Source organism: Diorhabda sublineata, chromosome 9, assembly GCF_026230105.1.
Source record: "Diorhabda sublineata isolate icDioSubl1.1 chromosome 9, icDioSubl1.1, whole genome shotgun sequence".
NCBI lineage: Eukaryota > Metazoa > Arthropoda > Insecta > Coleoptera > Chrysomelidae > Diorhabda > Diorhabda sublineata.
In genome coordinates, this window is record NC_079482.1 from 582,868 (window position 1) to 610,320 (window position 27,453).

General features: G+C 32.3%; 1 protein-coding gene across 2 annotated transcripts in view; it reads right to left on the bottom strand.

The window, feature by feature from the left end:
* Nucleotides 1–27,453, bottom strand: part of LOC130448810 (disintegrin and metalloproteinase domain-containing protein 10) — a 50,491-nt gene that overhangs the window by 10,106 nt on the left and 12,932 nt on the right. For both annotated transcript variants that reach the window (XM_056786339.1, XM_056786340.1), the window contains exons 2-6: nucleotides 11,417–11,677; nucleotides 10,341–10,538; nucleotides 3,435–3,775; nucleotides 3,209–3,373; nucleotides 2,754–3,140 (exon numbers count right to left, since the gene is read on the bottom strand). In XM_056786339.1, coding sequence (XP_056642317.1) covers nucleotides 2,754–3,140; nucleotides 3,209–3,373; nucleotides 3,435–3,775; nucleotides 10,341–10,538; nucleotides 11,417–11,677 — 1,352 coding nt within the window. The remainder of the gene's footprint in view (nucleotides 1–2,753; nucleotides 3,141–3,208; nucleotides 3,374–3,434; nucleotides 3,776–10,340; nucleotides 10,539–11,416; nucleotides 11,678–27,453) is intronic.

Here is a 27,453-nt window from a genome sequence, read left to right on the forward strand (position 1 = left end):
AAAATTATGGAACTTTCGAGATATTGTTCGAATTTCCAAAGTAATCTGAGAAGGTTACCACATTTTGAAAAAAATCGCTCAAATATCTTAAAAAGAAACGAAATTTTTTCAAGAGGAATCAGAAAGTTACCATAATTTGGAAAAAATATTTAAACTACTCAGAAGGTTACCATATTTTGATGAAGGTTACCATAATGTGGAAAAATATGGTGAAATTTTCCAAAAATATCTAAATAGTTTTAGAGAAAGTAGTTAAAGATAAGAAGTAATAGAGATATTGTTCGAATGTTACAAGAAATACTCAGAAGGTTACCATATTTTGACAAAAATCGCCCAAAAACATCCAAAATACTCAGAAGGTTACCAGATTTTGACGAAAATCGCCCAAATATCTCAGATGAAAACGAATTTTAGTCAAGATAAAACGAAATTTCGTCAAGAGGAATCAAAAAGTTACCATAATTTGGGAAATACGATCCAAAAACATCCAAAATACTCAGAAGGTTACCAGATTTTGACGAAAATCGCCCAAATATCTCAGAAAAAACGAATTTTAGTCAAGAAAAAACGAAATTTCGTCAAGAGGAATCAAAAAGTTACCATAATTTGGGAAATACGATCCAAAAACATCCAAAATACTCAGAAGGTTACCAGATTTTGACGAAAATCGCCCAAATATCTCAGAGAAACGAATTTTAGTCAAGAAAAAACGAAATTTCGTCAAGAGGAATCAGAAAGTTACCATAATTTGGGAAATACGATCCAAAAACATCCAAAATACTCAGAAGGTTACCAGATTTTAACGAAAATCGCCCAAATATCTCAGAAAAAACGAATTTTAGTCAAGAAAAAACGAAATTTCGTCAAGAGGAATCAGAAAGTTACCATAATTTGGGAAATACGATCCAAAAACATCCAAAATACTCAGAAGGTTACAGGTTTTGACGAAAATCGCCCAAATATCTCAGAGAAAACGAATTTTAGTCAAGAAAAAACGAAATTTCGTCAAGAGGAATCAGAAAGCTACCATAATTTGGGAAATATGATTCAAAACCATCCAAAATACTCAGAAGGTTACCAGATTTTGAAGAAATGTTTCGACGTTACGAAAAATTTTTCTAAGAAAATCGCCCAAACTTTCACAACGTCTTCAAGAAGACCTTAGAGTTTACCATGTTTTTAGTTTTCAAAACAAAACTCAATATTTCGTCAAAATTTACTAAAAGGGTTTAAAAACGATTTAGCTAAAAAACACAAAATGAAACTGCACGAAGTGAAAATTTGTCAAAAATAATTCAAATTTCGAAAAATCCTCAGATTTACATATTTGTTATTTCATTTTTCGTAACGATGTGTTTTTAATCTTTTCTACGAATATCATGATGTTTGTCCAACATAAACAACATCAAAAATGATTTTAACGCAATTTTTCCGGGTTTTCGGGGTGATTTTTCAAAAAAAAAAACACAAAATGAAACTGCACGAAGTGAAAATTTGTTAAAAATAATTCAAATTTCGAAAAATCCTCAGATTTACATATTTGTTATTTCATTTTTCGTAACGATGTGTTTTTAATCTTTTCTACGAATATCATGATGTTTGTCCAACATAAACAACATCAAAAATGATTTTAACGCAATTTTTCCGGGTTTTCGGGGTGATTTTTCAAAAAAAAAAACACAAAATGAAACTGCACGAAGTGAAAATTTGTTAAAAATAATTCAAATTTCGAAAAATCCTCAGATTTACATATTTGTTATTTCATTTTTCGTAACGATGTGTTTTTAATCTTTTCTACGAATATCATGATGTTTGTCCAACATAAACAACATCAAAAATGATTTTAACGCAATTTTTCCGGGTTTTCGGGGTGATTTTTCAAAAAAACACAAAATGAAACTGCACGAAGTGAAAATTTGTTAAAAATAATTCAAATTTCGAAAAATCCTCAGATTTACATATTTGTTATTTCATTTTTCGTAACGATGTGTTTTTAATCTTTTCTACGAATATCATGATGTTTGTCCAACATAAACAACATCAAAAATGATTTTAACGCAATTTTTCCGGGTTTTCGGGGTGATTTTTCAAAAAAACACAAAATGAAACTGCACGAAGTGAAAATTTGTTAAAAATAATTCAAATTTCGAAAAATCCTCAGATTTACATATTTGTTATTTCATTTTTCGTAACGATGTGTTTTTAATCTTTTCTACGAATATCATGATGTTTGTCCAACATAAACAACATCAAAAATGATTTTAACGCAATTTTTCCGGGTTTTCGGGGTGATTTTTCAAAAAAACACAAAATGAAACTGCACGAAGTGAAAATTTGTTAAAAATAATTCAAATTTCGAAAAATCCTCAGATTTACATATTTGTTATTTCATTTTTCGTAACGATGTGTTTTTAATCTTTTCTACGAATATCATGATGTTTGTCCAACATAAACAACATCAAAAATGATTTTAACGCAATTTTTCCGGGTTTTCGGGGTGATTTTTCAAAAAAAAACACAAAATGAAACTGCACGAAGTGAAAATTTGTCAAAAATAATTCAAATTTCGAAAAATTTTCAGATTTATTTAATTTTTCGTAACGATGTACGTTTAAACCTCTATACGAATATCATGATGTTTGTCCCACGTAGACAACAACACAATTGCATGGCGCGCACAATTTTCTATAATTTTTTTGATTAAATTTGCTCAATACTTTATACAGTGCGCATCAAAAATTGTTCCAACTTACCGGCGATCCAAAATTGTGTCCGATCTCATGGGCCAAAGTGAGTTGCGACACCTTGGGCGGTACCCTGCTGTTATAATTAACGAAAGTGATGATACCGGTGTTCAAAGACCTCTTCGTCGATTGGTACATACCGCCGATGGTCTCGGTGTAAGTCTTGTATTTCTCGCAAATGCCGCCGGATGCGCCCGAAGCGCTAGCCACCCACGCCAAACCCAAAGTACCCCCGGTGAAATCCCTGTAAGTGAATACGTAGGCGAGGCAGAAGTCTTCGTGGTTACCCAAAGAGTGGATGTTGAGGAAATTGCTCACGTCTATATTTTCCAAACAGAACTGGTTCATTTCGCCGCAACCCCTGTGGTAACATCTGCAAGACGCGTCGTCGTCGATCTGGAGAATTAATTAATTTTATTTTATTTTTCGAAATAAATAAAAATCATTTTTACGACGGTACTAACTTTGATTCTTTGCACTTCGAATTTGATATTGCGATGTTCGTTTTTTCCGTCGAACTTCGTGTCGCGGTATATATAATTGACGGCGGTCACGTGATGGGCGATTAGGGAGAGAATTTCTTCTTTCGTTTTTTCGTTGACTTCGGATTGTTTCTTCGGATCCAAATGCTGGAAAAAACGCGATCAATTTTTTATAATAATAATAATAAAGAAGAAGAATTGTACCAACCTCGGGAAATCCCTCCCTGATGTGTCTCCAAATAAGGGGATCCGTCTGTATGTATAACGAGCAAGTATTTTTGGTATCGTCTCTTCTGGTGGCTCTTCTGTGTCTGGTGTTGCTGCGTTCATTGGCTTCTTTGGAATATTTATTGAGTACGTCTTCGAAATTCGGCGATTTTTCTTCGGATTTATCTTTTTTGTATCGGTTCGATTTGTTGTATTTTTTGTGTTTTGTTGGTTTTTGGTATGGCGTCGTTGGAGCCGTTGGCGAATCTTCCGTTTCCGAATATTGTATTTTATTCATCCATTGGATGACGTCGTCGTTAATGCCGCAACCGGCGGAATGCCCTGATAATAACATTTAATCCTAAATTTCACTTTCTGATTATAACCGATAACATATACGAGGGTTATCTCAATAATTTGCGACCTCAATCTAAACTCTCGGGCTCTTAGGTTCTATTTGATCATCGTGGACCGACTACGAACGTTCGGGATGGTTCAAAACCAAAGATTTTATCCAAAAATTTGATAACTAGTTCTGGAAGACTATTAAATTGAGGTTAATCGTCCACTGGTTTCGCCAGATCTACTTTTTAATTTGTTTGGCTCAATTCAAACGTGGATTAATCACCTTGGTTGATGAAAAACCTTCGGGACAGTCCAAATTCGATGATTTTATCAAAAAAGTTGGACAATTATTTTGGGAGGACCATTAAATTGAGGTTAATCGTCCACTTTTTTCGCCGGATCTACTTTTTAATTTGTTTGGCTCAATTCAAACGTGGATTAATCACCTTGATTGATGAAAAACCTTCTGTACAGTCCAAAATCGATGATTTTATCAAAAAAGTTGGACAATTATTTTTGGAGGACCATTAAATTGAGGTTAATCGTCCACTTTTTTCGCAGGATCTACTTTTTAATTTGTTTGGCTCAATTCAAACGTGGATTAAACACCTTGGTTGATGAAAAACCTTCGGCACAGTCCAAATTCGATGATTTTATCAAAAAAGTTGGACAATTATTTTTGGAGGACCATTAAATTGAGGTTAATCGTCCACTTTTTTCGCCGGATCTACTTTTTAACTTGTTTGGCTCAATTCAAACGTGGATTAATCACCTTGGTTGATGAAAAACCTTCGGCACAGTCCAAATTCGATGATTTTATCAAAAAAGTTGGACAATTATTTTGGGAGGACCATTAAATTGAGGTTAATCGTCCACTGGTTTCGCCAGATCTACTTTTTATTTTGGTTGGCTCAATTCAAACGTGGATTAATCACCTTGATTGATGAAAAACCTTCTGTACAGTCCAAAATCGATGATTTTATCAAAAAAGTTGGACAATTATTTTTGGAGGACCATTAAATTGAGGTTAATCGTCCACTTTTTTCGCAGGATCTACTTTTTAATTTGTTTGGCTCAATTCAAACGTGGATTAAACACCTTGGTTGATGAAAAACCTTCGGCACAGTCCAAATTCGATGATTTTATCAAAAAAGTTGGACAATTATTTTTGGAGGACCATTAAATTGAGGTTAATCGTCCACTTTTTTCGCCGGATCTACTTTTTAACTTGTTTGGCTCAATTCAAACGTGGATTAATCACCTTGGTTGATGAAAAACCTTCGGCACAGTCCAAATTCGATGATTTTATCAAAAAAGTTGGACAATTATTTTGGGAGGACCATTAAATTGAGGTTAATCGTCCACTGGTTTCGCCAGATCTACTTTTTATTTTGGTTGGCTCAATTCAAACGTGGATTAATCACCTTGATTGATGAAAAACCTTCTGTACAGTCCAAAATCGATGATTTTATCAAAAAAGTTGGACAATTATTTTTGGAGGACCATTAAATTGAGGTTAATCGTCCACTTTTTTCGCAGGATCTACTTTTTAATTTGTTTGGCTCAATTCAAACGTGGATTAAACACCTTGGTTGATGAAAAACCTTCGGCACAGTCCAAATTCGATGATTTTATCAAAAAAGTTGGACAATTATTTTTGGAGGACCATTAAATTGAGGTTAATCGTCCACTTTTTTCGCCGGATCTACTTTTTAACTTGTTTGGCTCAATTCAAACGTGGATTAATCACCTTGGTTGATGAAAAACCTTCGGCACAGTCCAAATTCGATGATTTTATCAAAAAAGTTGGACAATTATTTTGGGAGGACCATTAAATTGAGGTTAATCGTCCACTGGTTTCGCCAGATCTACTTTTTATTTTGGTTGGCTCAATTCAAACGTGGATTAATCACCTTGGTTGATGAAAAACCTTCTGTACAGTCCAAAATCGATGATTTTATCAAAAAAGTTGGACAATTAGTTCCGGAGGACCATTAAATTGAGGTTAATCGTCCACTGGTTTCGCCAGATCTACTTTTTAATTTGTTTGGCTCAATTCAAACGTGAATTAATCACCTTGGTTGATGAAAAACATTCGGGACAGTCCAAAATCGATGATTTTATCCAAAAAGTTGGACAATTAGTTCTGAAGGACCATTAAATTAAGGTTAATCGTCCACTGGTTTCGCCAGATCTACTTTTTAATTTGTTTGGCTCAATTCAAACGTGAATTAATCACCTTGGTTGATGAAAAACATTCGGGACAGTCCAAAATCGATGATTTTATCCAAAAAGTTGGACAATTAGTTCTGAAGGACCATTAAATTGAGGTTAATCGTCCACTGGTTTCGCCAGATCTACTTTTTAATTTGTTTGGCTCAATTCAAACGTGGATTAATCACCTTGGTTGATGAAAAACCTTCGGGACAATCCAAATTCGATGATTTTATCAAAAAAGTTGGACAATTATTTTTGGAGGGCCATTAAATTGAGGTTAATCGTCCACTTTTTTCGCCGGATCTACTTTTTAATTTGTTTGGCTCAATTCAAACGTGGATTAAACACCTTGGTTGATGAAAAACCTTCGGCACAGTCCAAATTCGATGATTTTATCAAAAAAGTTGGACAATTAGTTCCGGAGGACCATTAAATTGAGGTTAATCGTCCACTGGTTTCGCCAGATCTACTTTTTAATTTGTTTGGCTCAATTCAAACGTGAATTAATCACCTTGGTTGATGAAAAACATTCGGGACAGTCCAAATTCGATGATTTTATCAAAAAAGTTGGACAATTAGTTCCGGAGGACCATTAAATTGAGGTTAATCGTCCACTGGTTTCGCCAGATCTACTTTTTAATTTGTTTGGCTCAATTCAAACGTGAATTAATCACCTTGGTTGATGAAAAACATTCGGGACAGTCCAAAATCGATGATTTTATCCAAAAAGTTGGACAATTAGTTCTGAAGGACCATTAAATTGAGGTTAATCGTCCACTGGTTTCGCCAGATCTACTTTTTAATTTGTTTGGCTCAATTTAAACGTGAATTAATCACCTTGGTTGATGAAAAACCTTCTGGACAGTCCAAAATCAACGATTTTATCGAAAAAGTTGGACAATTAGTTTCGGAGGACCATTAAATTGAGGTTAATCGTCCACTGGTTTCGCCAGATCTACTTTTTAATTTGTTTGGCTCAATTCAAACGTGAATTAATCACCTTGGTTGATGAAAAACCTTCTGGACAGTCCAAAATCGACGATTTTATCGAAAAAGTTGGACAATTATTTTTGGAGGACCATTAAATTGAGGTTAATCGTCCACTGGTTTCGCCAGATCTACTTTTTATTTTGGTTGGCTCAATTCAAACGTGGATTAATCACCTTGGTTGATGAAAAACCTTCTGGACAGTCCTAATTCGATGATTTTATCAAAAAAGTTGGACAATTATTTTTGGAGGACCATTAAATTGAGGTTAATCGTCCACTGGTTTCGCCAGATCTACTTTTTAATTTGTTTGGCTCAATTCAAACGTGGATTAAACACCTTGGTTGATGAAAAACCTTCGGGACAGTCCAAATTCGATGATTTTATCAAAAAAGTTGGACAATTATTTTTGGAGGGCCATTAAATTGAGGTTAATCGTCCACTGGTTTCGCCAGATCTACTTTTTATTTTGGTTGGCTCAATTCAAACGTGGATTAATCACCTTGGTTGATGAAAAACCTTCGGGACAATCCAAATTCGATGATTTTATCAAAAAAGTTGGACAATTATTTTTGGAGGGCCATTAAATTGAGGTTAATCGTCCACTTTTTTCGCCGGATCTACTTTTTAATTTGTTTGGCTCAATTCAAACGTGGATTAATCACCTTCATTGATGAAAAACCTTCTGTACAGTCCAAAATCGATGATTTTATCAAAAAAGTTGGACAATTATTTTTGGAGGACCATTAAATTGAGGTTAATCGTCCACTGGTTTCGCCAGATCTACTTTTTATTTTGGTTGGCTCAATTCAAACGTGGATTAATCACCTTGGTTGATGAAAAACCTTCTGGACAGTCCAAATTCGATGATTTTATCAAAAAAGTTGGACAATTATTTTTGGAGGACCATTAAATTGAGGTTAATCGTCCACTGGTTTCGCCAGATCTACTTTTTAATTTGTTTGGCTCAATTCAAACGTGGATTAAACACCTTGGTTGATGAAAAACCTTCGGGACAGTCCAAATTCGATGATTTTATCAAAAAAGTTGGACAATTATTTTTGGAGGGCCATTAAATTGAGGTTAATCGTCCACTTTTTTCGCCGGATCTACTTTTTAATTTGTTTGGCTCAATTCAAACGTGGATTAAACACCTTGGTTGATGAAAAACCTTCGGCACAGTCCAAAATCGATGATTTTATCAAAAAAGTTGGACAATTATTTTTGGAGGACCATTAAATTGAGGTTAATCGTCCACTTTTTTCGCCGGATCTACTTTTTAACTTGTTTGGCTCAATTCAAACGTGGATTAATCACCTTGGTTGATGAAAAACCTTCGGGACAGTCCAAAATCGATGATTTTATCGAAAAAGTTGGACAATTAGTTTCGGAGGACCATTAAATTGAGGTTAATCGTCCACTGGTTTCGCCAGATCTACTTTTTAATTTGTTTGGCTCAATTCAAACGTGAATTAATCACCTTGGTTGATGAAAAACCTTCTGGACAGTCCAAAATCGATGATTTTATCCAAAAAGTTGGACAATTAGTTCTGAAGGACCATTAAATTGAGGTTAATCGTCCACTGGTTTCGCCAGATCTACTTTTTAATTTGTTTGGCTCAATTCAAACATGGATTAAACACCTTGGTTGATGAAAAACCTTCGGGACAGTCCAAATTCGATGATTTTATCAAAAAAGTTGGACAATTATTTTGGGAGGACCATTAAATTGAGGTTAATCGTCCACTTTTTTCGCCGGATCTACTTTTTAATTTGTTTGGCTCAATTCAAACGTGGATTAAACACCTTGGTTGATGAAAAACCTTCGGCACAGTCCAAAATCGATGATTTTATCAAAAAAGTTGGACAATTATTTTTGGAGGACCATTAAATTGAGGTTAATCGTCCACTTTTTTCGCCGGATCTACTTTTTAACTTGTTTGGCTCAATTCAAACGTGGATTAATCACCTTGGTTGATGAAAAACCTTCTGGACAGTCCAAAATCGACGATTTTATCGAAAAAGTTGGACAATTAGTTTCGGAGGACCATTAAATTGAGGTTAATCGTCCACTGGTTTCGCCAGATCTACTTTTTATTTTGGTTGGCTCAATTCAAACGTGGATTAATCACCTTGATTGATGAAAAACCTTCTGGACAGTCCAAAATCGACGATTTTATCAAAAAAGTTGGACAATTATTTTTGGAGGACCATTAAATTGAGGTTAATCGTCCACTGGTTTCGCCAGATCTACTTTTTATTTTGGTTGGCTCAATTCAAACGTGGATTAATCACCTTGATTGATGAAAAACCTTCTGTACAGTCCAAAATCGATGATTTTATCAAAAAAGTTGGACAATTATTTTTGGAGGACCATTAAATTGAGGTTAATCGTCCACTGGTTTCGCCAGATCTACTTTTTAATTTGTTTGGCTCAATTCAAACGTGAATTAATCACCTTGGTTGATGAAAAACCTTCTGGACAGTCCAAAATCGACGATTTTATCAAAAAAGTTGGACAATTATTTTTGGAGGACCATTAAATTGAGGTTAATCGTCCACTGGTTTCGCCAGATCTACTTTTTATTTTGGTTGGCTCAATTCAAACGTGGATTAATCACCTTGATTGATGAAAAACCTTCTGTACAGTCCAAAATCGATGATTTTATCAAAAAAGTTGGACAATTATTTTTGGAGGACCATTAAATTGAGGTTAATCGTCCACTGGTTTCGCCAGATCTACTTTTTATTTTGGTTGGCTCAATTCAAACGTGGATTAATCACCTTGGTTGATGAAAAACCTTCTGGACAGTCCAAAATCGACGATTTTATCGAAAAAGTTGGACAATTAGTTTCGGAGGACCATTAAATTGAGGTTAATCGTCCACTGGTTTCGCCAGATCTACTTTTTAATTTGTTTGGCTCAATTCAAACGTGAATTAATCACCTTGGTTGATGAAAAACCTTCTGGACAGTCCAAAATCGATGATTTTATCCAAAAAGTTGGACAATTAGTTCTGAAGGACCATTAAATTGAGGTTAATCGTCCACTGGTTTCGCCAGATCTACTTTTTAATTTGTTTGGCTCAATTCAAACGTGGATTAATCACCTTGGAGAGATTGCTAAAAAGCTACCAGGTTTTCACCAATCGTTTTCACCCCTCCGGCTACCCTTCCATGTTTCTTAACCTCAAATTTCCATTCGCAATAAAGAAACGTCTTTTGTCTTTTTAGAGTTAGATCGGAAACTTTTCAAACAACCCTCGTACGACATTTATTTAAAAAAACTATTCCGCTCAAATTTAAACGAATCCAAATGTTCGTAATATATCGAATTTAGTAAAAAAATTGTATTCACCTTCCCGTAAATGGGCGTACGGATCTTCGACATCATCTTCGTGGTATATGACGCTGTGGAATGTTCTGTTGTAACGATCGGAATCAGGGAAATAGTGGCGCGCTTTTTCTACGTAGTAAGCACCTTTCTTTGGTAACATTATTTTGCCTTCGAACACGCCGTCGATTACAGACCCGAAGGCGACGCTGTCCACTTCACCTGCAGCAACACATTTTATAAGATACACACACAGATCTTTCGGTTACGTTGTCGAAGATTCAACAGTTGAGCTGTTCTAAAGACAAATAACGCTTTTATTATACAAGGATTGTTCCAGAAGTACCTGGCGTGACCTAGAAATGGCGGTAGTTTCAAGATTTGAAGACGCCACGTTGTTTGGCGCAGCTACTGGGGGGATTACGGAGCCACGACGGAGAGGTTGGTGTGATGAATGTTTTTGCCAAATTTTAGACTTCCGTTATAACCGAACAGTGCCAGTTTCACGGTACATGTAGTGGACGAATTGGACGTAACAATATGTGGATTGATAGTTTTTTATCTAAATCGAGTTTTTTTATTATTTTTTGATGGAAAATAGCACGTGAGGTGATTTTATCACGCGTTTAACTACAAAAGTTGTTGTATTCAAAAGTTTTTCTCGTTTTTCTCGTCGAAGTTTACATCGAGAACATATCGGAAAGTAGGAGTAAATCTCTGTTCGGATATCATCAATCATAAATCTACGAAAACTTCGTTGAATGGAAAATTCGATATTAAAACGTTTAAGAAACTGACTTTCGCCCCGTCTCAACCAAAAAGGTTGAAACTTTTAGGGTATTTAGTTTTCGAAACATAGTCTAGTCTACAAACACTGAAGATTTAGCTGAAATTCTAATAAAATATTCTGCAGTTACACTTTCGAGGATATTGGACGAAAATTTTAATGAATCTGTTAAAGAAATCAACGAAAACTAAATCGTTTAGCCACCAAAGGAAAAAATCCACAGGAATTTATGTAGTTTTAGTTTTAATCAAGATACGGTATCGTTTTTACAATTTATGATAAGATATGTGGACGTACGACAAAATTTACTTGCCTAAAATATGCCCATGATAAATATGGGAAGTATCGACATCTAAGGGTTCTCCTTGAGGACCGTGCACTTCGAGTCTATCGTTGAAAACTTGGAGGTCTCTTTTCAACCGTATTCGAAAATCGTGACCGTGAGCTTTGAATTGTACGTGAACGTAATCGTCGGAGATGAGCGAACGTTTCGCCCTCGAGTGTGCCCTATGTACTGGTTCCGTGTCGTAGTCGAGGGTTTCATAATGGCGGATGTACTCGTTCAGTCGATCGGCTGAAACAAAAGTTCAGAAATGACAATCACCATCCTAAATATCTCGGAAAATATTGATTTTACAGAAAAAACTTTCAAATGAAAAATGAAGCTCATAAAAAGCTCTACAAAAAAGATTATATACATTTTTTACGTAAATGTATTATTTTAAGCCGTTATGATATAAAGTATCTTGACAGGAATCAAATTATTAAATTTATCCCAGTGAATTTCCCCAAGTGTATAACGGCTAAAATAATACATTTACGTAAAAAATGTATATAATCTTTTTTGTAGAGCTTTTTAAGGGCTTTATTTTTTATTTGAAACTTTTTTCTGTAAAATTAATATTTTCGTAAATATTTAGGGAATTAGTTGTAACGTTAGGTCAGAGAAGAATAGAGTCTTCTATAACAATTTTCCTAAATATCTCGGAAAATATTGATTTTGCAGAAAAAAGTTTCAAATAATAAATAAAGCCCTTAAAAAGCTCTACAAAAAAGATTATATACATTTTTTACGTAAATGTATTATTTTAAGCCGTTATGATATAAAGTATCTTGACAGGAATCAAATTATTAAATTTATCCCAGTGAATTTCCCCAAGTGTATAACGGCTAAAATAATACATTTACGTGAAAAATGTATATAATCTTTTTTGTAGAGCTTTTTAAGGGCTTTATTTTTTATTTGAAACTTTTTTCTGTAAAATTAATATTTTCGTAAATATTTAGGGAATTAGTTGTAACGTTAGGTCAGAGAAGAATAGAGTCTTCTATAACAATTTTCCTAAATATCTCGGAAAATATTGATTTTGCAGAAAAAAGTTTCAAATAAAAAATAAAGCCCTTAAAAAGCTCTACAAAAAAGATTATATACATTTTTTACGTAAATGTATTATTTTAAGCCGTTATGATATAAAGTATCTTGACAGGAATCAAATTATTAAATTTATCCCAGTGAATTTCCCCAAGTGTATAACGGCTAAAATAATACATTTACGTAAAAAATGTATATAATCTTTTTTGTAGAGCTTTTTAAGGGCTTTATTTTTTATTTGAAACTTTTTTCTGTAAAATTAATATTTTCGTAAATATTTAGGGAATTAGTTGTAACGTTAGGTCAGAGAAGAATAGAGTCTTCTATAACAATTTTCCTAAATATCTCGGAAAATATTGATTTTGCAGAAAAAAGTTTCAAATAAAAAATAAAGCCCTTAAAAAGCTCTACAAAAAAGATTATATACATTTTTTACGTAAATGTATTATTTTAAGCCGTTATGATATAAAGTATCTTGACAGGAATCAAATTATTAAATTTATCCCAGTGAATTTCCCCAAGTGTATAACGGCTAAAATAATACATTTACGTAAAAAATGTATATAATCTTTTTCGTAGAGCTTTTTATGAGCTTTCTTTTTTATTTGAAACTTTTTTCTGTAAAATTAATATTTTCGTAAATATTTAGGGAATTAGTTGTAACGTTAGGTCAGAGAAGAATAGAGTCTTCTATAACAATTTTCCTAAATATCTCGGAAAATATTGATTTTGCAGAAAAAAGTTTCAAATAATAAATAAAGCCCTTAAAAAGCTCTACAAAAAAGATTATATACATTTTTTACGTAAATGTATTATTTTAAGCCGTTATGATATAAAGTATCTTGACAGGAATCAAATTATTAAATTTACCCCAGTGAATTTCCCCAAGTGTATAACGGCTAAAATAATAGATTTACGTAAAAAATGTATATAACCATTTTTGTAGAGCTTTTTATGAGCTTTCTTTTTTATTTGAAACTTTTTTCTGTAAAATTAATATTTTCGGAAATATTTAGGAAATTAGTTGTAACGTTAGGTCAGAGAAGAATAGAGTCTTCTATAACAATTTTCCTAAATATCTCGGAAAATATTGATTTTGCAGAAAAAAGTTTCAAATAAAAAATAAAGCCCTTAAAAAGCTCTACAAAAAAGATTATATACATTTTTTACGTAAATGTATTATTTTAAGCCGTTATGATATAAAGTATCTTGACAGGAATCAAATTATTAAATTTACCCCAGTGAATTTCCCCAAGTGTATAACGGCTAAAATAATACATTTACGTAAAAAATGTATATAACCATTTTTGTAGAGCTTTTTATGAGCTTTCTTTTTTATTTGAAACTTTTTTCTGTAAAATTAATATTTTCGGAAATATTTAGGAAATTAGTTGTAACGTTAGGTCAGAGAAGAATAGAGTCTTCTATAACAATTTTCCTAAATATCTCGGAAAATATTGATTTTGCAGAAAAAAGTTTCAAATAAAAAATAAAGCCCTTAAAAAGCTCTACAAAAAAGATTATATACATTTTTTACGTAAATGTATTATTTTAAGCCGTTATGATATAAAGTATCTTGACAGGAATCAAATTATTAAATTTACCCCAGTGAATTTCCCCAAGTGTATAACGGCTAAAATAATACATTTACGTAAAAAATGTATATAACCATTTTTGTAGAGCTTTTTATGAGCTTCATTTTTCATTTCAAACTTTTTTCTGTAAAATCAATATTTTCGGAGATATTTTAAAAAATTGTTGTAACTTTATATCGGTACTAATCTAGACATTTCATTAAAAAAAAACTTTTTTTATAGTATTTTATAAAGCACGCGTGATTTAGTATAAAAATTATAACCTCACTTTATACAAAACTTTTTCCAATTCGTTTAAATTTCCTATCGGGACAAGATGTTAAAAAAACTAACGTTATATACATACAATTTAACTGAAACCCCCTGTATATGTATATGATTAATCTTAATAATTACAAACGATAAAAAAAATTGTTTATATTTATACTAATGATAACTAGGTATCGATAATAATAGAATGAGCGAAACAATAAATGGTGTTTATCATGATTGAAAGTATTTCTAATGTCGTTTATTTGATTTGAAAATACCTTCCATGGAAACACTGTTAACTGAACTCAATTGACGTTGTTGGATTTAAAGATGACGAACATCTTTATTTGGTATACGGCGATAAAGTGAATGAACTTATACCGGGTGTCCCGATATCAAAACCGAGCAAAAAATTAGTCTGGAAATTGTTTTGACACCTTTCGTCAGAGGGCGTTTGTTCGTTAATGAATGAACCGTCAGTCACGGAATACGATTTGAATTTTAAGATATTGACGTTGCCACATTTTCACTTTGGTGTTTATTTTGAGGAAATTTGGATGTAATTAAAATTAGAGGTAATTTTATACTTTTGCGGTGACCTCGTTTTTTTTGGGTCAAGAAAATCGAAAAAGTATCCGATTTTTTTGTGAAATCTTCGTTTTTACGGCGGATTTACGAAAAAAATTATGGGAATGGAAAAAAATTGAAACTTATATTGGTTTCGGGGCTTTAAATGTTCATGAAAACGCACTCGTTCACATATAATTGTTGATAACTTTTTTCAAAATAATCAAATCAAGTTGTTGTATTTTTTTTCATAATCTACATAAAAAAACGGACAAAATGAAAAAAAAATTTTTACAAAAATGTTGATTTATCATGCCAGAAAACCATATGAAATATTTAAGTGAGATAAATAATGAATAAAAAAACATTTTTCGAATTTTTTTTCCCAAAATTTTCGTTTTTTATACAGATTACCAATTTCAATGAAATCTAACGATTTTTTTAAATTTTCTAGACCGTTTATGATGACATTTAAAGTCAGAAAATCATAAAAAATCATTAAATAAGATAAAAAATGAATAAAAAAATATTTTTCGAATTTTTTTTCCCAAATTTTCGTTTTTTATGTAGATTACCAATTTCAATGAAATCTAACGATTTTTTTAAATTTTCTAGACCGTTTATGATGACATTTAAAGTCAGAAAATCATAAGAAATCATTAAATGAAATAAAAAATAAATAAACAAACATTTTTCGAATTTTTTTTCCAAAATTTTCGTTTTTTATGTAGATTGCCAATTTCAATGAAATCTAACGATTTTTTTCAATTTTCTAGACCGTTTATGATGACATTTAGAGTCAGAAAATCATAAAAAATCATTAAATAAGATAAAAAATGAAGAAAAAAACTTTTTTCGAATTTTTTTTCCAAAATTTTCGTTTTTTATGTAGATTACCAATTTCAATGAAATCTAACGATTTTTTTAAATTTTCTAGACCGTTTATGATGACATTTAGAGTCAGAAAATCATAAAAAATCATTAAATAAGATAAAAAATGAAGAAAAAAACTTTTTTCGAATTTTTTTTCCAAAATTTTCGTTTTTTATGTAGATTACCAATTTCAATGAAATCTGACGATTTTTTTCAATTTTCTAGACCGTTTATGATGACATTTAAAGCCAGAAAACCATAAAAAATCATTAAATGAGTAAAAAAATGAATAAACAAACATTTTTCGAATTTTTTTTCCAAAATTTTCGTTTTTTATGTAGATTACCAATTTCAATGAAATCTAACGATTTTTTTAAATTTTCTAGACCGTTTATGATGACATTTAAAGTCAGAAAATCATAAAAAATCATTAAATAAGATAAAAAATGAATAAAAAAATATTTTTCGAATTTTTTTTCCCAAATTTTCGTTTTTTATGTAGATTACCAATTTCAATGAAATCTAACGATTTTTTTAAATTTTCTAGACCGTTTATGATGACATTTAAAGTCAGAAAATCATAAGAAATCATTAAATGAAATAAAAAATAAATAAACAAACATTTTTCGAATTTTTTTTCCAAAATTTTCGTTTTTTATGTAGATTGCCAATTTCAATGAAATCTAACGATTTTTTTAAATTTTCTAGACCGTTTATGATGACATTTAAAGTCAGAAAACCATAAAAAATCATTAAATAAGATAAAAAATGAATAAACAAACATTTTTCGAATTTTTTTTCCAAAATTTTCGTTTTTTATGTAGATTACCAATTTCAATGAAATCTAACGATTTTTTTCAATTTTCTAGACCGTTTATGATGACATTTAAAGTCAGAAAACCATAAAAAATCATTAAATAAGATAAAAAATGAATAAACAAACATTTTTCGAATTTTTTTTTCAAAATTTTCGTTTTTTATGTAGATTACCAATTTCAATGAAATCTGACGATTTTTTTCAATTTTCTAGACCGTTTATGATGACATTTAAAGTCAGAAAACCATAAAAAATCATTAAATAAGATAAAAAATGAATAAACAAACATTTTTCGAATTTTTTTTCCAAAATTTTCGTTTTTTATGTAGATTACCAATTTCAATGAAATCTAACGATTTTTTTCAATTTTCTAGACCGTTTATGATGACATTTAAAGTCAGAAAACCATAAAAAATCATTAAATAAGATAAAAAATGAATAAACAAACATTTTTCGAATTTTTTTTCCAAAATTTTCGTTTTTTATGTAGATTACCAATTTCAATGAAATCTAACGATTTTTTTCAATTTTCTAGACCGTTTATGATGACATTTAAAGTCAGAAAACCATAAAAAATCATTAAATGAGTAAAAAAATGAATAAACAAACATTTTTCGAATTTTTTTTTGCAAAATTTCCGTTTTTTATGTAGATTACCAATTTCAATGAAATCTAACGATTTTTTTCAATTTTCTAGACCGTTTATGATGACATTAAAAGTCAGAAAACCATAAAAATCATTAAATAAGATAAAAAATGAATAAAAAAACATTTTTCGAATTTTTCGAATTTTTTTTTCCAAAATTTTCGTTTTTTATGTAGATTACCAATTTCAATGAAATCTGACGATTTTTTTCAATTTTCTAGACCGTTTATGATGACATTTAAAGTCAGAAAACCATAAAAAATCATTAAATAAGATAAAAAATGAATAAACAAACATTTTTCGAATTTTTTTTCCAAAATTTTCGTTTTTTATGTAGATTACCAATTTCAATGAAATCTAACGATTTTTTTCAATTTTCTAGACCGTTTATGATGACATTTAAAGTCAGAAAACCATAAAAAATCATTAAATGAGTAAAAAAATGAATAAACAAACATTTTTCGAATTTTTTTTTGCAAAATTTCCGTTTTTTATGTAGATTACCAATTTCAATGAAATCTAACGATTTTTTTCAATTTTCTAGACCGTTTATGATGACATTAAAAGTCAGAAAACCATAAAAATCATTAAATAAGATAAAAAATGAATAAAAAAACATTTTTCGAATTTTTCGAATTTTTTTTTCCAAAATTTTCGTTTTTTATGTAGAATAACAAAAAAATATTAAAAAATTCGTTTATAATCACATTTAAAGTCGTTAAACTAAACGAAATATCCAGTTGACATATTTCCCATAATTTTTTTCATAAATCTGTGGTAAAAACGAAGATTTTTTAAAAAAAAAACACTCAAAAATGTTAAATTTTCGATTTTCCAGAGCCAAAAAAAAGCGAGGGAACCGCAAAACTATAAATTTAACAAAATAAATTATGAAAATTGTTGCTTTTAATTAAATCGAGTTCGCGTCAGCACACAACATTCCCCTTCGGTGTTGTTTATATCCTTTGTATGAATTTTTTATAAAAACAAAAACATTCGCGTTATCCTCTCGGAATCCTTCTCTAGCCGTTTTTCCGTTCGCAGAATCGACAGGGCGCATCCGCCGACGCTAATTTAATTTCCAGTTAATTGGACTGAATGCCCTGATTGTATACTTTCCGTTTTCCTTTTTTTCCCTCTGTCTGCGCCATCGAAAACCCGCCGTTCGTGTACCGGATTTCCACTTGACAAATTTTGTTGTCAAACAAGCAATTTATACCCGTACGTCTACGGTTGACAAAAAAATATACGTCGCTCAATGATACCAAGAAAAAAACGCAATTTTTACTTCAATTTCAGCGATTGCTTCTTCATTCCAGCTGAATTTCTCACCGACGATCATTTTTTTTACTTCAGTAGTCACTGGGGACCAGATCTGGACTATACGGTGGATTAGGAAGCAATTCGTTCGATATAACCATCGTTGCATAGTCTTGGTGAAACAATGGTTTTTTCTTCCGACATATTAGGCCGTTTTTCATCGATTTTCGCATTCAAACGATCCAAAAACTTTATGTAGTATTCGTTATTGATTGTATCTCCATTTTGGAGACAGTCGATGAACTATATTGCATGCGAATTCCAAAATACCGAAGTCATAACCTTCCCAACTAAATGTTGTGCTTTTGAACCTGGTTCGCCGACTGCAGTCCACTCAGTTCATGATTATTTTGATTCCGGAGTGAAATTATGGAGTCAATTTGGAAAAAAGCTTCTTCATGTTCAAGGATACTGCCTTCTAATAGCTTTACGGCCCCAGTTAACTCACGATTTTTCGATTTACGATTAAATATAATCATTTTGAGGATTTTTTTGATGTTTTTTGTAGTAATCGACCCAATTCGACGGCTAAAACGTTCACCGTCATCGGGGTGTGTACTACGACGTTTAAATTCAGTAAAACCAAAAACAAATCGTTCGTTCCGATGAAGCAGATTCAAAATAATAGTTTTGAAGTCATTATTGAGCTTGTACAGTGATGTACAATGATTAAATAACTTACTCCACTTAAATAGCTGTCACCATTTTCTGACATATCGAAATGTCATGACATTTGACACATAGTGTTTTAAAAGTTGGTACTTCGTAAACGTCGTATGGATTTGACAACGACAGCGCCAACTGTGTGTCAATTGCGTAATGTTTTTTTAGAATATACTAAAATTAATTAGAAATATATTTGAAACAGCCGCTGAATCGGTAAATTACGGCAACGTTGCAATATTAAGCGATGTATAGATCGTGACTTAAAACGTCAACCATTTTGTGGTGGCGGAGTACAAAAAAAAAACTTTATTTCACTTCTAATAAAATTTTAATTTATATAACGCAATGTTTGCCAATATGGCGGCTGATTGTGACGTCACACACCTATTGTTTCGGTGAAGATCTCGAGTCTAGCCGACGTGAATAAAAAACAGGACCGTACTGGCTGCAATATTTGACGATTAAATATTTAATTATGTAATAAAATAAAAAAACAAATAGGAAAATATTCGTCCGATAATTATTTTTTTAATACCTATGTAAACTACGTATTAAAACGTTCAATCAATTTTAATTGGAAATATATACAAGTTGTTCAAATAAAGATTCGAAATTAATATTTTTTTTTTGTTATTTTTCATAGTTTAAGCAATTTTTACAAATTATTAAGGTTATGTCAGGATTTATTTTTTTGTTTTTTAAACTTACGCCTTATTTTTATCGTAAAAACGCAAAAAAAATTATTGGGATTGTTAATTTTTGGATTTTTTTGGGCCCCAATTCCAAATAATTACCGAATATTCTATTTATACAGGGTGTTGCGTCGAGATAATGCCGTTTGACGGAATAAATAAATATCAAAAAGGCCAGGGTCGGATTATGCCCAATGGTTAACAATCCTTAACTCGTACAAGGACAACGAGATATTTAAATAAAACGCCGTTCGCTATAAAGAGACATTCTGAAGAAAATTATCGTAAATTGTGATTATTTATCGAAAATATCTACAGGATATGATACAGGAGGTATTGAAACATTCCTAATTGATTACGTAAAGAAAAAATTTAATTGTACATGTTCGAAATTGGTACACACACTTCCGGAGTCTACGTAGGATATTTCTTTGGACTTAAAAGGTTGTTCGAAGGTTTTACCTTTACCTTTATCGCTGGTAAACACTAGAAACGAAATAATAACTAGGAATCTTTCAATTTCAATTACTATAATTACATTTTTGGGGCTATTTGACAATTTTATTGCGGTTTCCCAAATACGCGGGGCTAGCCGATGACGGTTCTTTGCAGAATATGAAGGATTTCAACATTTCCAAACCGTTTTATCCTTATATAACGGAATTAATCGGTAGTCCTTTATCGAAGGCGACGTCAATGACAAATCTTCTGTCGCCCGATCTTTTCCATTCAACGTTAAAAGGGACAAACTGTCAGGAACTCGAGCACTTTATTTTTATCCATTCACGTGAGTTCATGGGCTTTTCGACTTCTTTTTTTTTTTTTTTGTCTTCCTTTAATCTTTGTCCCTTTAATCTCCGACGTCTTTTCTTCTAGTGGCGGCCCACTTGGGCGAATTGTTGTCGGGCTAATTGGAATTAGATAAATCTCGTCGTTTTTCAACGTTCAATGTCCATTAAGAAATTAAGATATACGAGGTGTGGCGATTTATACACGTCCCTATATCCCATTCGGTTCGTACAACGTTCAGTTTGTTTTTCGTGCCTTATTTTTCGAGATTTTATCAAAATTCCATCTTTCCGAATAATCATCGATCAAATTTCTATTAGCACAAGTTTGTTTTTTTTCGAAATCACGCCACCTGTTGTGGATTAAATCAAATTTATGACGGTTTTCCATTCCCGTACTAAATCTCTTCGAATCCACTAGAAAAATAAAGTAAACTTTAAAAATTCATTCCGTGACGGTAAATTCCGTGTCTCTTTCGTAAAACCCGGGGGTTGTTTTAACCCCTGTTATTAGAATAAGATAGTAGTGGCTGTTGCTCCGTCGAATCGAACTTTTACAATTCCAAAACAATATTCAGTATCCGGTTCGAGTCCCGCTGGTCTGTCAAATGTCAATCGCTGGAGAATCGATTGAATCGATTTTTCGATTGCATCGAGTTTTATATAATTTCGATTTTCGATACGGGATTTATTTCGTGGATATCGTCCGAAATCTGGATAAGAAAACTATAGGGGTATTTCGGGACGATAAAATCACAAAATGGTGGCTTGTTTTTGTCGAAAAAACGCTTTTAGTTCCATTAGAGCAACGTGGAACGGTCAAATCCGTTGCTTTTATTCTACCGCTCTGATCGGAGTGTTTGTTGACGGTGATCGGTTGCGGAGTCACTAACAAAAAAACAACCATTAACATAGATAATTTATTATCATGCAATTTAGCATTAATCCTCTCTTTGAACACAATGCGCCGCTAAGGGAAAGGGCGATTTGATATCAAACAATTCATTGGGGTCTAGGAAGGCGGACGTAAAAGATTGACGAGACAATTTGAAAGATAAGATTCAAAAATAATGTCATATTGTACGAATTTGCATAATATCGACTAAAAAAAGGTTTTTTTTTTGAGGAATTTTGGATAAATTGCTACTAATTTTGAAGTGGAGCAATCCTGACTTACACGATACATCAAAGGACCATATCTAGTGCCTAAATCACCGTTAAATCACGGTGCGATTCCTAATTTTCTGTCTCAACGTTTCTAAAACATTAAATCTCTAAAATGATTAAGGCAAGTCCTCCTGATTTGCGCTGAAATCAATTTCCAAAGAACCGAACTTATCCACTTAAGGGCTCGATAGTTTACAATGCAAAAATAATGCACAATCATTTGCCAATTGAATCGAAATCATAGTTTCCCGCATTCCGCAGTAATTTGATTTATATTTTTAGTTTTTACAAGCTTTTATCTACAATTTTTTTGACATTTAAAAAAAAGACACACTCTGTACCAACGGACTGTGACGATTCGCCCATTTTTCCGCGTTTCCGAATTCCTTAAGGTCGTTATTTCGGCCTTAATCCGGTCCTGGTGACGATAATAAAATGATTTTTGTTCAAAAAAAAGTTTAATCGGATCCCGGCCTGGTTATTATATACTTTAACCTTCTGAAAACGCACGTAGAACCCGATTATCGGGCGATAAAACACTTGGGGGATACTAGAACATCCCCCTTTCGTTCCGGACTTATCACCCTGCGATTACTACATATTTGGATAACTGAAAGAAGCTTTCGGATCGACGATGAGGCGGAGAAGTTACATTTGAAGCGCCCTCGTAAGATACGGTTAGAAATTTCGTGAATATGCTTCCGATTAGGTCCGGCGCTAAATTAAGTTCGCTCCGCCGAAAGCGATATTTCTGGATGGTAAACAGGGGGGCGGCGACGCGACTAGGGGTTCTCTTTAACTTTGTTTGGATCTCCTCGAGGCGAATGTCACATGAGTGTGTGCTCCATCGGCTTGTGGTGATGTTTACAAAGTTCAAACTAGATAACAATGTTGGAAACTGCCTTTGATAAAACGGTTTTTAAGCAGGTTACTCGGATCTGTAAGTAACCAAAGTTTAAAGTCGTAAAATTGATTAACTAAACTTGGTACTTTTAAAATTTTTTAGCCTTAAGCCCCATCCACATGCTTGTCGAACAATGGCAGAAAACAAATAGCGAGTTCGGCAGAGTTCGGCAACGGTGTCGGTAAACGATCTATCGGCACGCAGTGTTCCCAACTTAAGAATTTTCCCCCAAAATTTGGTGGGAAAAATGTGGGATGAGATGTTTTTTGGGTTGTTATTCAAGAAAATAATTTATGATTTGGAAGTTTTCGGTCATATATGAATGAAAAATTTAAAAAAATGACGTTACCGAATAAAATTATTTATTTATTGTTTCAAATTTATTATTCGTTTAATATTTTTTATGTATTATTTATTTAAAAATATTTATTTTATAATAACAAAGTTTTTTTAGGGGAAATCACTAGTAATTGTGGGAATTTTAGGGATTTTTTATGGGGAAATAAATTTTTGTGTGAAAAATATTTTGAATCGCGAATAACTCGAAACCTATGGGGAAATCGAAAAAAACTGCCCGAACAAAAAATGTAGAGCGTAAAATTCTCCACAAAAAAGTATTGCAGGTAATTGTTCTTAACCTCTAAATTACCACCTTAAAATGGGATTTTTTTTTGGGAAATAATGTTTGTTTGAAAAATATTTTAAATCGCGAATAACTCGAAAACTATGAAGAATTTGAAAAAAACTGCCCGAACAAAAAATGTAGAGCGTAAAATTCTCCACAAAAAAGTATTATACGTATTTGTTCCTAACCTCAAAATTTCCACCTTAAAATGGGTTTAGACTCAAAAATATTTTGGAACGCGAATAACTCAAAAACTATGAGGAAATCGAAAAAAACTGCCCGAACAAAAAATGTAGAGCTCAAAATTCTCCACAAAAAAGTATTGTACGTATTTGTTCCTAACCTCAAAATTTCCACCTTACAATGGGTTTATACACTCAAAAATATTTTTGAACGCGAATAACTCGAAAACTATGAGGAATTCGAAAAAAACTGCCCAAACAAAAAATGTAGAGCTCAAAATTCTCTACAAAAAAGTATCCTATGTATTTGTTCCTAACCTCAAAAGTTTCACCTTAAAATGGATTTTTATAATCAGAAATACTTTGAAACGCGAATAACTCAAAAACTACGAAGAATTCGAAAAAAACTGCCCAAACAAAAAATGTAGAGCGTAAAATTCTCTACAAAAAAGTATTGTACGTATTTGTTCCTAACCTCAAAATTTCCACTTTAAAATGGGTTTATACACTCAAAAATATTTTGGAACGCGAATAACTCAAAAACTATGAGGAAATCGAAAAAAACTGCCCGAACAAAAAATGTAGAGCTCAAAATTCTCCACAAAAAAGTATTGTACGTATTTGTTCCTAACCTCAAAATTTCCACCTTACAATGGGTTTATACACTCAAAAATATTTTTGAACGCGAATAACTCGAAAACTATGAGGAATTCGAAAAAAACTACCCAAACAAAAAATGTAGAGCTCAAAATTCTCTACAAAAAAGTATCCTATGTATTTGTTCCTAACCTCAAAAGTTTCACCTTAAAATGGATTTATACACTCAAAAATATTTTTGAACGCGAATAATTCGAAAACTATGAGGAATTCGAAAAAAACTGCCCAAACAAAAAATGTAGAGCGCAAAATTCTCTACAAAAAAGTATTGTACGTATTTGTTCCTAACCTCAAAATTTCCACTTTAAAATGGGTTTATACACTCAAAAATATTTTGGAACGCGAATAACTCAAAAACTATGAGGAAATCGAAAAAAACTGCCCAAACAAAAAATGTAGAGCTCAAAATTCTCCACAAAAAAGTATTCCAGGTAATTGTTCCTAACCTCAAAATTACCACCTTAAAATGAGATTTTTTATAGGGAAATAAATTTTTGTGAGTTGGGAACACTGTCCGAGCGATTGACAGCAATCAGTAAAGCGCGGGATGTTATTGACGAATTTTTATCAACCATCATCCTCTGCGCTTTCTTCTTTTTATTTCATTTTATTTGAAATTGTACTAAAAAAATTATTAACCCGAAAGTACGAACTGCCAAAAGCTCGTCGACCGCCATTTTCGGTTCGTTGATGTTCGTGACAAATCAACAACGTGTGAATAAGGCATTAGAACTCTAAATTTACGTCAGTCTATCTGGTGAAGTGTATTTTGGTTATTTAGTTAATATTTTCGATATTTCTACTATAAAAATAATGGCTTTTCTTTTTTGTATATTGGTGGAATGATTCCTAATTGCCGGTCCTCAAGAACCGTCCCAATTTTCATTATATCTTTGATTAGATTTTGTAAGTACTTCGTAGCTTTTTCTGGTAAAAATTTTATCGTTTCCTGATTTTAGAAAATATCATCGCCAACTCTTCAAAACTTGGTTTTTCTCTGTGTTTATGGAAGCAATATGACCTGGCGCTGTCACGTGACCGATTTAGCCAAGGCAGCTCCGCGAAAACTTGGAGCCCTTTACAAGACCAAAAAACTGTGTACTCAGCAGCAACTTCTGATCCTCTACAAGGCCCAAATTCATCCATTTTTGGGTGAACTTAGCTTGCACATTTGGAGCTCGACTTCCAAGCAAACCCCGAAGATGCTTGGCTCAATATAGAAGAGATCAGTTCGACTTATAGGCCAGCCGGAGCTGACTAGAAACTTGGACAGTCTAAAGTAGTTTTAGCAGCACCTGCTCTACAGGTAGAGATGGCTCATGGACACAGAGTTAGCCTGCAGACACCTAAAACGTCAATTGATTGGGAATCGTTTCCTTTCCCGAACCTTACAGCCTACAGAAGTTCGAGATCAATGTCCACAGGAATCAGCACACGGCTGGAACCAATCGAATTACTCGATGAGAAATTTCAAACATTGAACACTCAATATCAAACGAAATAAAAAGTGCAGGTGGCGTTGTCTGCAAAAATCGATCGGGGTCTGGATTTGTCTGTTATTTCGACCGACGGCCACGCACGCAGGCATGAAATAGGAAACTGCATTGTTGAAATGTTGGGAATTGTCGATGTTGTTCGACTACATGAGAGTTTGAACATGTGGGATCAACAGAAATAATTTATATAGAGAGCTGTCGACGTTAAGCGGAGATTTGTATTTGCATTTAGTTATAAAAATAATGAGTACGCACGTTTATTTAGAAAATATCGCCGAAAATACGAGGGCCTAGCAAATATATATATATATATATATATATATATATATATATATATATATATTATGGGGAAATCGAAAAAACAAAAAATGTAGAGCTCAAAATTCTCCACAAAAAAGTATTCCACGTATTTGTTCCTAACCTCAAAATTTCCACCTTAAAATGGGATTTTTTATGGGGAAATAAATTTTTGTATAAAAAATATTTTGAATCGCGAATAAATCGAAAATTATGGGGAAATCGTAGAAAACTGCCCGAAAAAAAAATGTAGAGCTCAAAATTCTCCACCAAAAAGTATTCCACGTATTTGTTCCTAACCTCAAAAGTTTCACCTTAAAATGGGTTTATATACTCAAAAATATTTTGGAACGCGAATAACTCGAAAACTATAGGGAAATCGAAAAAAACTGCCCAAACAAAAAATATAGAGCATAAAATTCTCCACCAAAAAGTATTCCACGTATTTGTTCCTAACCTCAAAAGTTTCACCTTAAAATGGGTTTATATACTCAAAAATATTTTGGAACGCGAATAACTCGAAAACTATAGGGAAATCGAAAAAAACTGCCCAAACAAAAAATATAGAGCATAAAATTCTCCACCAAAAAGTATTCCACGTATTTGTTCCTAACCTCAAAAGTTTCACCTTAAAATGGGTTTATATACTCAAAAATATTTTGGAACGCGAATAACTCGAAAACTATAGGGAAATCGAAAAAAACTGCCCAAACAAAAAATGTAGAGCTCAAAATTCTCCACAAAAAAGTATTCCACGTATTTGTTCCTAACCTCAAAAGTTTCACCTTAAAATGGGTTTATATACTCAAAAATATTTTGGAACGCGAATAACTCGAAAACTATAGGGAAATCGAAAAAAACTGCCCAAACAAAAAATATAGAGCATAAAATTCTCCACCAAAAAGTATTCCACGTATTTGTTCCTAACCTCAAAAGTTTCACCTTAAAATGGGTTTATATACTCAAAAATATTTTGGAACGCGAATAACTCGAAAACTATAGGGAAATCGAAAAAAACTGCCCAAACAAAAAATGTAGAGCTCAAAATTCTCCACAAAAAAGTATTCCACGTATTTGTTCCTAACCTCAAAAGTTTCACCTTAAAATGGGTTTATATACTCAAAAATATTTTGGAACGCGAATAACTCGAAAACTATAGGGAAATCGAAAAAAACTGCCCAAACAAAAAATATAGAGCATAAAATTCTCCACCAAAAAGTATTCCACGTATTTGTTCCTAACCTCAAAAGTTTCACCTTAAAATGGGTTTATATACTCAAAAATATTTTGGAACGCGAATAACTCGAAAACTATAGGGAAATCGAAAAAAACTGCCCAAACAAAAAATGTAGAGCTCAAAATTCTCCACAAAAAAGTATTCCACGTATTTGTTCCTAACCTCAAAAGTTTCACCTTAAAATGGGTTTATATACT